This window comes from Papaver somniferum, chromosome 10, assembly GCF_003573695.1.
Source record: "Papaver somniferum cultivar HN1 chromosome 10, ASM357369v1, whole genome shotgun sequence".
In the NCBI taxonomy this organism is placed as follows: Eukaryota; Viridiplantae; Streptophyta; class Magnoliopsida; order Ranunculales; family Papaveraceae; genus Papaver; species Papaver somniferum.
In genome coordinates, this window is record NC_039367.1 from 94,016,774 (window position 1) to 94,029,256 (window position 12,483).

A 12,483-nucleotide genomic window follows, 5' to 3' on the forward strand; every position below is an offset into this window, starting at 1 on the left:
TGGCCCCAAGAAACTCCTTCAGCTCTCCACATCTTGGGGCCATACAGCAGAGATGAAAGCTAAAGATTAGATGCCAAACACTCATTTTTGTCAAGCCAGTGGATAAGTTCTTAAATACCAAACCTTAGGCACGTCATTGTCTGTCGATGACTCTGGGGATAAAGTCAGAGAAACAGCACTGTGATAAGATTACCACAAAGTCCTTCACCAATGTATACTAAGTGCAGAGATTAGAGAATGAATGTTTGAGAAAGAGATAATTAATAGAATTCACTGTTTTCATGGAGATCACAAAACTGATACAAAAGCATAAGCCCAAGCTTGATGGCGCTATATTTTTAAAACACTTTCCAATAAAAATAAATGAGATTGAATTACAGTGGAGAAAGAGAGAATTGTAGAGTGAACTTCTATTTTTTAACCAACTTTGCACAAGTTATCGAATCCCATGTACTCATGTCGTTGGATCTTTCCAATCATGTTTACTATTCCAACTCCACCTGTTCATTGAATTTATTAACTAGGGTTAGATGCAGAAGATCGCGGACTCTTAATGAAGTATTCACGTTATTAGGCACAAGGGAAAAAGAAAATTAAGAAATGATTCTTACCTAGTGAGATTGCGCTCACAAAGATCGTGAAGGCAAGAATGAATATAATGAGAGATGCTCTTCCTAAAATAATGATCATCCTTCTTACTACATGTTGCCCAACAAGGGCAGCAATAGTAGCAACGGCTACAAAGTATGCAGCTGCAAAGCATAATTGGAGACAATGTAAGGTCTATTTCTAGGTAATATATGATTGGGAGTGAGCGTCCATAAGAAGCAAAAAGAGAAGAAAAAAACTGAATAGATTCACTCACCATAAGGGACTGGGAAACGGTTAAGAAGGTAATATTCTACAACAGACATGGATGAGGAGAATGTCATGGCAAAAGTGGCTGTGGCACTTGAAACCTGCATTGAGTGGTTTTCGCAAGTCAGTCACATTTAGCTCAAAAGTAAGCACCGTAGCTAAGCTGAAGTGTGTAAAATACTAAAATACGCAGCTTGAGATCATTAAGAAAATGTAAATACTTGAACAGTCAAATGGGAACCAAAACTAAGAAATAGATTCACAAAAATTTGAGGAAAAGGCAGGACATATGTACCTGAGGGGGGATACCAAGCTCCAAGAATAGAGGACCTAAAATAAATCCTCCACCGAGACCTAGCAGTCCACCAACCATTCCAGCTAGTACGCCGAATGAACAATACATAATTAGCTGACTCACTTTAAGGTTTGAGCCATCATCTCCCTTAGAGGCAATCTTTTTAGTCCCCTTGTAAAGGCAGGTTGCCTCATACGCAGTCACTCCAACAGAAACAGGAATCTACAAATCACAGAAAGGAACATTTTACAGTCAGCTGCTTGAAAACCGAATTTCAGGGGATCGTGATTTAATCACATTAGGAATTATTATAGCACCTGCAAAAAGTTCAAACCCCAGTATGCCATTGAACAATTTGCTGTATTATTCTGCACCCAACAAATGCGGATAAATTCTTAGTTACTTAGCTCATGAGCTCCGAACATAGCAAACCCATACAGGCATTATAGGAAAAAACAAATAACTAAGGCAAGCGAACCTTAATAATCTGAATAGCAAGGAATGCAACCCAGACAAAGCATAGAAGGCCAAGTTCCTCCCATTGGACATTCTGAAGAATAGGGACCTGTATAACAAGAAAGCTTAGTCGTCCATTTTTAATACTGGTAGAAAATTAGAATACAAGATTCCTTGTATATACTGACCTCTGCATCTCCAGATTCATTTGACTGCTTTTCAGCGCCATTTGGGCCACTTGGTAGAGGCTTGTATTCAACTGAATCGTTGCCATTGCCTTTATCAAACACAGAAAGGTAGATAAATCAATTAATTAAGAACTAAATGCACGGTTATTCTTTCATTCAATTTACAAAAATATCGCGATTAGACATCGCAATTCACCATTTGATTCCAAGCGCTTAACAGCCTCCTGAAAATAGCATAAAAGACAAGATCGGGATTATTAGAAGAAAAGTTGGTAGAAATCTAGAACGAGAAATTAGATAAGTTTGTGCGGCAATGCTTACATTACCTTCTTTAGTATGGTTTCCTTTTTCCATGTTTCTACACCCTTAAGAAATGCCTTGGTGGATGTACCTACAAAACCACAAATTCAGTCGAGGAATACTTCCAAACAAACCAATGTAAAGCAACAAAAGATGGTATAGAGCAAACTTTACCTATGAAAAGAATAATTAGGAGAACAGTAACCATCCAGTCAGCAAACACTACATTGAAAGCAACTCCAAGACTGATTCCAAGCATAAGCATGGGTTGGACGAGAAGTGCCAAGTTGTAATCAATAACAGGCATATCTAGTGTGGGATGTCTTAGCTTAAGATTGTAGTAGACAGTTGACCCAGCTGCACCCATGATCATACCTGAACAAACAACAGAATACTATTAAGCAAATCACTTCAAATATACAACTTAAAATCAAATAATTTCCGTAAATCGTATCCGATAGGTAGATCAATACATCATAGAAAAAGAAAGAAGAGATTTCGTCTTTCAGAAGCAAAATTTCGCAACAAACTTGGGTATCGTAAAGACTTCGGCAGTAGAGTTACTTGATTGGAATTTGAATCAACTTAACCACAAAACTTTACTTACAACAACAAAACTCAATCTAGATTTGATCTTTTTTACTTTAACCTTCCAATATTCAACAATAATAATTCATAAAAACATCATCATTCAGCACCAAATTTTTCACTAAAATCAGAAATTACGAATTATCTTTTACTGTATTAAGAAAAAAAAGGGTTAAACCAAAATTGAGCACTTCCAAAAATGCATAATTTCAACAACCTTTTTTTGCCTCTTTGAATAATTCGAATCACGGATATTATTTTTGATAACCAAGAGTATCTTACATTTAGAGATTGCAGTAGACGATTTAGCATCAAACCCAATGATAAGAGTAAGCATAGGAACAAAAATTCCACCACCACCAACTCCTCCTACACTTCCAAATGCAGCTCCAAAGAATCCAACAAATGTACCCACTACTATTTGCCAACCAAATTTCATTGCCTGCAACAAAAGAAAAGAAACCCAAATTCAAAACAAATTCAAAACAAATTCAAAAAAAATCCTTAAAAAAATCAAAAAGTAGTCAGACTTACAGGCCAAACATGTTGATAACCTGATCCATCAGCTTTCCATAAGAAATTAACAACTTTAAGTAAATAATCTGATTCAGTTTCATCACCAGTTTCAATAATCTTTCTAGGTTGTTCATCTTTCAAACTTCTCTCAGCTGATACAAAAGCTGATACTAAAAGAATCACAAATGTTACAACACCTGCTATTGAACTAAACCTTTGCCATCTTGACCTAACTTCACCCATTTTGTACTCAAAATTTTCACAATCAAACTTCAAATACACCCAATTCTCCCCCACTAAATCAAAAGAAAACCAAAAAAAACTGGTTTCGAAGTTCTTGTTAAAGAGTTCGGGTTTGAATTCCGAATCTCTGAAACAAGAAATGAAATTGTGAGATCTGGGAGTGGTTGAGAGAAAACTGTTATTTATACAAATCTTCTTCTTCTTCCTCCCCTTCTGCAAATTGGAGAAAACAATATTATAGTTGTTTTTTTCTCAGGTCTAAATGAGTAGACACGTTTTTCCAATAAAATGAAGGTATTGGAGTAATTATTTTCTCCCTCGTCGTTGTTTTTTTCCGGAGTATATGTGGATTTTACAGGTAGAAATGATTAGTGAAAAAGGTATATTACTGTTCTGTCCTTTGTGTATTTTTATGTATATGAAATTATATGATTTTAACCTTGAGATGGTAACGTTTGGGGGATTAATGGAACAAAAATTCTCCATGGACAGCCAAAAAAACCATGTATAAACCGCGACACTCACATCTTTTCTTATTGCGCGGCACTGCTAACTCCAGCCGGTGGGGCCCACTCTTCATGTGCGAGAAGAATGGTTTTTACGTTGTTTTTTATACGGTCTAAATAGAATCACTCTTAATAAAAATTGTCTTTGCCCAAAATAATTGGAACACATAACACGGCCAGTTCTCTGTTCCATCCGTCAAATTTCATGATACCTAAGTATTTGGAGTTTAATGGCGGAAGGTAAAATAAATTCGGAAATGTCGTTCTGAATATGTCACAAATCAATGGTTGAAAATGATAATTAAATTCAGAAATAAATTCAACAGCAACATCGAAAGTAATTGGGAATTATGTTTAAGACATTTCGGATTGCCACCTTCCTTTCGATTCCAAGATATCTTCCAAAAAATCTTGAAGCATACCTTGGAAAAAGTATAGATGACCCCAACTTACAAACTATCAGACTTGACACTCCAAATTTTTCCAAGCTTGAAATAGCTTGGATTCCTAAATAATACTTGTCGTCAGGGTGCAGTCACTTTGGTTCCCGTTTTTGTGTAGACATCTAGTTATTTTTGAGAAAAAAATCATCTAGTTAGATTTAAATTACCAAAAATAAAGCGTTGGGAATATACAATGTCATTACATATAATAGCAAGTCTGATGGAGGGAGACTTCTATTTTACAAGTTCAATGCAACTTCATCATTTGAAATAGATCATGGAAAAACAAACATAATATAGATCAGATACATCCATGAAAGATCAAGTAGTGGTGAATCAACTAATAACATGAAAAAATTTAAACAGCTTCACATGAATTGATTGATCTACACTGGTTGTGGCATCTTAAACTTGGACTAGAGATCAAGTTCAGAGTATATGAAGTCAGATTAATCGTTTATAATCTCTCTGGTTTGAGAAATTAACTTTCCTAGGCTTATTCAGCAGGCTTTGTCTTGTCCATATTCTGATCACAATCATATGTATAGCTCTGTACAATGAAGGTGTGAAGGGTAGTCCATCTTCATTCGACTATGAGATTTTTTTCTCATGTTCATCATAATTTTTCATATTTCATCAAGGATCGTTGGTCTTCTTTTTCTGTTACAGGTGGTGTTGGAATTGTTTTCTACAAAAAGATTTAAATTCCTAAACAGAAATTGAAAGCTTGGATTAAAACTTAATATGATGATATTAATGGAAGGTTTGCAAGAGTTGGAAGATATCTTCATTCATTTAGATCAAGTTATAAAATGCTAGTAATGGGTTGTCTGAATCACAATGAGAGGAAAGTCTAGGCAAGATTCTCGTAAATTTACTATTATTAAATGGATGAGTAGAGCAAGGGTTATTCACATCCAAAAAGTTCATAATAATATAATATATTTTTCAGGTTGGCCACAGAAAAATAGAGAAAAAGGTACATAAAAGTTATTAGGGTATAAGGCAACATGAGAACCGATGCTACTAAAACCAAATAAGGTATTGTTGTTGTTTTTCAGAATATTTTGTCATAACAAGGTTGTTTCTATGTGAAATATAAATTGCTCTACAATATCTGAAGAGATAACGTAGTGGCTAGAAAGATATATGGATAAAGAATAGTGTAATGTAGCTATGAATATGTTGGGTCGAAATATATAAGGCTCCATATTCTGATGGTTTTCCTATTCCACTTATTGTGTTGGGATGTTTTCAAGCATTATCCTCTTCAAGTTTCTTATGAACTGCACCACAAAAACTATGTTGACTAGAGACTTAAAAATACTTTTGTAAATCTTATTCCTGAAGAGTTCTAGTGTTTGAAGAATAATTGCTTTGAGATTTTATGAGAATTTGTGTGTTAGCTTGGAGAAACAGAGGACCTATTTATAGCTGAATTCTCTAATCTCAGGTCGGTGAAGATATGGATTACTTGCCGTGCAAAGCACTTTATCCCTCTCTTCAGGAAAAGATATAGATAAACTAGGACAAGTTTATCTGTTTATTCCATCGTGTTTACTCTCTTATGATATTTCCACATTTGTATGCGGCTGAGTCAGATTTTGTGATGACGTATTGAGTGAGAGAAATATTTTCTACAGCTTGCATTGGCTAGGATAGGGAGATAATCTCTGATTTGTGAGAGTGACTAGGACAAGCCACGTGAATAGGCGTGGAATGCCTCAAAAATCGTGTGTAAAGTGTGAGAGGAGATGATATTAGGCTCTTCCTCTCTATAGCCGGTCACATACGTCATGTGGAGACCGTATTATTCCTTATGGGCCATTTTGTTGAGAACGAGGAGCTCAAGGGAGCTTATCCACGTTTTTGGATAGACATGTACAGTTCATGCCCAATTTACTAGCCGTGAGTGTGCTTAAGACGCTGAGAAAGAGGCCTGAGCCCTAAGTAAGCCTTGTGTGGGACTCTTTAGACAAGCTGGTTCAGCTGGGATTAGCATGAGGTCCTTTGAAGTTTAGCTCACGCGATTGAGGCCGTCTGAGGTTTGGCTCACATGATTGAGGTTGTTACTCATGCGATTGAAGCCGTCTAGGTTTGGCTCGCGCAATTGAGTCTCTCCGAAGTCAGTTGGGACATATTTGAGAGAATAGGAAGGCTTATATGCTTGATAACGTCTCTGCGAGACCTTGGATCACTTGTCTTTGACTAGTGTATCTTGCAGAAATGTGCTAGATAGGAGTAAATTGTGTCCGTACAATGGAGCCGACATGACCACTGTATCTCGAAAGGATGTTCTAGGAGTCTGTGAAAGGGCCTAGAGGCAGAATAACCAGCGTATCTTGCGGGGACTTCTTAGGAATTATCTAAGAGCCTCAGTAAGTCGGGTCAGGGCCTACAGTAGACGTGACCAGTGTATTTCCCGCTGGCATACTAGAAATCAGTAATTGATCTCAAATAGGGTGAGTCGTGCTTACAGGAGACATGTATGTCTTCGCTCTGGTCATAAGTCCTCCAGGGACGTTTTTACGCATTTACATAGCCTACATGACCAACAATATCTCTTCGAGGATATATACTGGGAACGATTGCATCACAACCATCTGTGTCTCGCGAAGACATGCTTAAATCATGGTTGTTGAGGTTCATAAGTTCGTCGGGGAAGTTTTATGCACTACGGAACCTACGTGACCAGAAGTATCTCGTCGAGGATGTGCACTAGGAGTCACGTCATAACGGCCAGTAGTTTCTCGCGGAGACGTATATTAGAAATCGTGGTTATGGGTTCCTTAAGGACCAATGACTGAGTCTCTCCCGTGAGAGTTGAGTTTTGTTATGAGCTTGTCTTTTGGAAATGAGGATTGAACTTGTCTTATGAGATTCCTTTCTACGTCCAATTATCTCTTAAGTTAGTCTTGTTGAAATTTGAAGACGGCTATTGGCCCAGAATGATGACTCAATGCCTAGTTATGGAATTACCATTTTTCTATGGTCTTGAAATGACACTTTTCGCCATTATCCAAATTTCACTATCTACAATAGGTATACAACAAGGAGACCATCTTTCTTCAGTCTTATTTTCTTTGGGTAAAGAAACTCTTACTTAACTTATCAAATAATCTCATTCTCAAGGCCATCTAACTGAGGTTCATGCTTGTGATGGAGGCATAGTAATTATTCATCTGCAATTTGCAGATGATACCTTAATATTTCTTGAGGTGGTTCGAAATTAATCAGGATAAATACTTAAGGTTGTTATTGCTTTGTTTGAGCTTACCACTGTCCTAAAAGCCAACTTTCATGTATACTACATTCATGGAGTCAGTTTTGTTGTGACTTGTTTGGTTTTTATTTTTATTCTTGCTTGTTGCAACTGTATTGTGCCTACAAATTATCATGGTCATCTCTTGGGTTATAAATCGGATAAATTAATCTCCAAGTATGACAAAATAATTAATAGGTTTAACTTAAAGTTAGTTCGATGGAAAAAAAAAACTACTTCTTAACAGAGTTGAAAATATAACTCTAGTTGATAGTGTCCTTGCCATCCTTCCAGCTTATTATATGTCACTTATGAAATACCAATAGTTATTTGTATGAAGATGGAGAATTTGATGCGTGATTTTTTTTTTGGAATGATAACAAAGCTAAGAAGAAGATGCACCTAGTCGAATGAGAGATTCTTTGCAAAATAAAGGAGGTTGAAGATGCAATAGGTGAGAGTCATTTGTTTGTACCCTCATAAAACCACTCATCTATCACCAGGTAGCTCATAAATAGGATGTCCATGGCCGTCACAAGGTAACTTCATATCTAGCATGGGCATGTATTCTCCTTTCTTCACTTTCTTTGTCATTTCCTTAGTAATCATCAATTTGTTCTTCATCAACTTCTTTGTCACTTTGGACGTTATCACTTTGTGTATAGGATTCAAATTCTTCTTGTGTTGGCATCTCCACTTGAATTGGTTCATTGATGTAGACCGTTTTAGATTTACCTGGTGATATTGTACGATATTTATCCCTCAACCTTTGACTATCCTTTCAACGAGGTTCCAAGCTCGGAGGAGAAGCAAGATTATGTTTGCTTTTCGACATGTTTTCTGCTTGTTTTTGTTTTCTCTTGTTGTGCCTAAAAAAATATGACAATATACGATAAACAAAGTCAAGTTAATATAAGAATACAAAGCTTACAATTGTGATGTTACATCCACATTAATATATTCCTACCATATTACAATACATAATCGGTCAATAAGTGTGTGCATATTGAATGATTTTAGGCTAAAAAGTGTTCAAAAAAATTGGGCATTTTATCCACATGCAATCGTTTGATATAAACACTTTGAACGATTAGTATCTTGACAGTTGGGAAATCACAAACTAAGTAATCAGTTGATGTGGGTATTCACATCCATGGATTGTAGCAAAATAACCTACATAATACCATATGGATGGATTTCGGTTTGATGTTCTTCAACCACGAAGAACACCAAGAACAATTGCCGATGTGGGCATGAACATCTACCAATTTATATAGGAATTGGTCAATGTGAATTGAACATCAACCGATTCTAGTTAAACACAAAAACCCAAATTTTAAGATGTTCAATTTTTGAGTGTATGCATGTTGATAAAACTTAATTAAGAGGATTGAGTTGAAACAAAAGTACCTGATTCTTGCCATTTTTGTTGCTTGCATTACCTCAGAGTTAATTCATCTTCCATAACCGTTTTTGTCGTTGTTTATTTCGAATCGCTTTCGCAACTCCTAAATCACTACAACAAGGTAGACTATATCCACCAGTTTGCTTTACTCGTTTTGCGATCTTCTTAAGATAGAAAAAAAATGATTGGTCGGTTTAGAATCGTCGACCATCGACGATTTTTTGGCTTGAAAATGGAGGGAAAAAAAGAGAAGAGACAAATCGGTTGATTGAGGTAGAAAACAAAATTGAGAATGTAAACATATTAAAGGATTGCTTAGGTAGTATGTCTTAACAAAGGGTAATTTAGTAGTTTCACCCAACTTATGCACTCCCTATCCGCCATTTAGTTGGCCAATTTAAGACCTCAAATTAGCTAGGTTTTCTGGATCGAACAAATATAGTTTTAACCATATGGATTTTTTATTTTCTTAATAAATTCGAAATTCATCGATGAAGTTCATCCTTCAAAAGCCTAAATAGTCACGGGGGAAGGGGATCAAAATATAGACTAATAAGGTGTTTGTGTTTTGCTTATTCAGCGTCTGGATCTGACTCGGTCCCTGACTCGGCCTGAATCAAATATCAGATTGTTTGTTTTTTAATTTGAGTCAGATATGACATGCGACCTGATTCAGACCTAACACCTGATTCGGACTCGTTTGAGTCAGGGAATAAAATGTCCCTGATTCATGGGACCAAGCCCTCAGTCTGACTCCAATTAAGTCAGATCCAGATAAGTCAGGTTATTTCAGTTAAATCCAGACAAGTTAGATCGAAATATATACATATATAAGGGTCTGTTTGGCATGGATGGAGTTTGAATTCTATGGAGTTCTAACTACCTAGAATTCCAACGATCTAGAAAATGAATTCCTTCTTTTTAAATTTTTGTGTTTGGCATGTTTACGAATGAAATTGATTATATTTTTATTTTTTGAATGTTTATTTGTTTAAATTTGATTTCTTAGTAAGTTTATTTCGAAAAACGTTGAGATTTTTTTTAAACTATCTTTTATTAATTTTAGGTAATTAATAAAATAAATTTTAATTAGTAAAAACTATTTTTCTTTTAATAAAAATAAAGTAAATTATTTACCAAAAATTGCATAAAATACTATTAGATTAAAGTAATGTTACAAAAATCAAAATAATATTAAATTAATTTATTTTTTAAAGTGAAATTAATATTTTTTAATTGTTAGTCAATGAAAATACATATTTTGTATTATTGACACTAAGTAAAAAGTTATTTTTTGTTTTTAATTATGATTAAAATTAAATTTATATATTTTTAGATTTTATAATAAATTAAGTACAAAATTAAATAGTATTTATATTATTTAATAATATAACTAATTATTTAAAATTAAATAAGTGATTATAAAGGATTTTTATTCAATTTAATATTTTAATATAAAATAGTATTATAATTAATTAATACTAATTATATTTATTAATTAAAAATATTACTTTTTATTTTAAATACTAGTGAAACCGCACGCGCGATGCGCCTGCCCTGCAAATCTAATGTTTTAGCAATTCGAAGTTGCCGAAAAAGAAAAGAGAGAATTGTAAAGACGATACAAAATACGACATAAAGACTACCATATCAAATCAGTGTCTGGTTAGCATCAAATCGATTAATTTTATGAAAGTAGTTGAAAAAGATACTTATGCTGGATAATACAGAAATACTGAACAGTACACAACATCTAATTTTAAGAAGTTCAAGCATTCCTCTCAACGTCAAGACTCAAAGAGGTTCTTCTCATAATATTCTATGGATGTGCTCTCTCTAGTGGCTCCCAATAGTCAGCATTACTGTGATCTGATAGAGGATCAAGACTAAACCGTACAGTCACTGAATGTTGTATAGGAAGGATCATAAGAACAAAGCAACATTTGCGAATGAAAGAGGGTGATTGCATGACAGTAATCTGACATTTTTAATGGCCCTTCAATAAGAAAAATTCTAGTTGGAATGACAAACTCAAGCATGACAGTAGAAGTAGATAGATGATGTTTATGTTCAATCCGGCATGTAAAAAGTAAAACCTTAAACCCTGTACATTACTGTTAAGAGGAAACAATATTTGACAGCTGCCATTTAAAAAAAAATTGGTGGAAACTTACTTACCAGAAACAAAATCAATTCAAACATCAATCCTCAGGAAAAATTCCTGGGTAAAATAAAATTACTCAATCTAAAGAACCAATAATCAAAATTACTCATGAGGCAGATGTAGGAGAAGCACTCCCTGCGCCACCATTATTTGCATCCAACATGCACTCAAATGTATGGATACTTGCAAATTACTATACACCTCAGCGAGAAGGCTATAATATTTCATATCATCAAATGCAACAAACACAAAAGAAAAGGCGAAAAAATACCCTTATCATCTATTTTTTTAATTTTCGGAACTAATCTGCGAACTTCCATAAGTTCTCGCGACACAGAATACCATATAATTTATATTTCTATCATCTTCAAACCCGGTATTAGAAGGCAAAGAATATGTACGGAGACTGATCAATATAGGCGGGCGGGGGGGGGGGGGGGGGGCGTACCTACGTATGGCTATTCAACCGCAATGGATCATAATTGAACGTCAAACATGCATTGCTGACAAACTCATGCATTCCTAAAGTATGGTTAACCTGAGCCTCATCTACAGTGTTGTGTTTCTAAGATTTGCAGGCTGACATTAAGAAATTCATTAAGAATGTCTTGTAACCCTCATGTGAACTCCTTGAGCCTGTGTAAATTCCATTACCATCCAGTCTTGGTGTTCAATACATTATACCTGCCAAGCAAAACTGCACATTATTTTGTATTAGGCATCTCAACAAACAATTAGTAGTAAGGAAAAATATTAATCACTTAACCACAAACTAAAAAAAAAGGGATTTTATTTTCTAAGTTCCAATTTAAATTCAAGTCATACCAAAATCTACTCTTCACTCATGTCCAAAACCCAGCTACAAAACCATATAAAATCCGAAACTCATACCCAAATTTTATAGTGAATGGAAACGGTTAACGGAACTAACAATTTCATAAGTACGAAGAATTAAAAATACCTTGTAACCTTAATCCAATTCCTGCCTCAACTCGATTTGAAGTGATTTCTCCTTAAAAATCTAACATCAACACAACATCAGAATAGGTAAATTAATTATATTATAATTTCCCCTTTTGATGTTGAGTTGTTGTCTCTTTCGACTCTCCTTATAGGATTGCAATCTGGTGCTTCTTTCATGGCGGAGGTGTTGCAGAAATCATGACGAAGGTGCTGTGGTGTTTTGATGAAAATAGTTTGAGATGGAGAGAAAAGGAACGAGCTTTGTTTTGCATAGTGAAATCAAGTTACGGTATCAC

General features: G+C 35.0%; 1 protein-coding gene across 1 annotated transcript; it reads right to left on the reverse strand.

Moving 5' to 3' along the window:
* Positions 1–242: 242 nt before the first annotated feature.
* LOC113318500 (sulfite exporter TauE/SafE family protein 3-like) lies at positions 243–3,724 on the reverse strand. The gene is made up of 12 exons (XM_026566669.1): positions 3,220–3,724; positions 2,968–3,127; positions 2,272–2,472; positions 2,124–2,188; positions 1,994–2,021; positions 1,798–1,886; positions 1,632–1,718; positions 1,471–1,521; positions 1,154–1,375; positions 866–959; positions 612–752; positions 243–500 (listed from the first exon to the last, which is right to left on the reverse strand). The coding sequence occupies exons 1-12, from the start codon at positions 3,442–3,444 to the stop codon at positions 418–420; spliced, it is 1,446 nt and encodes a 481-aa protein (XP_026422454.1). The 5' UTR covers positions 3,445–3,724; the 3' UTR covers positions 243–417.
* Between the last annotated feature and the right edge of the window lie 8,759 nt (positions 3,725–12,483).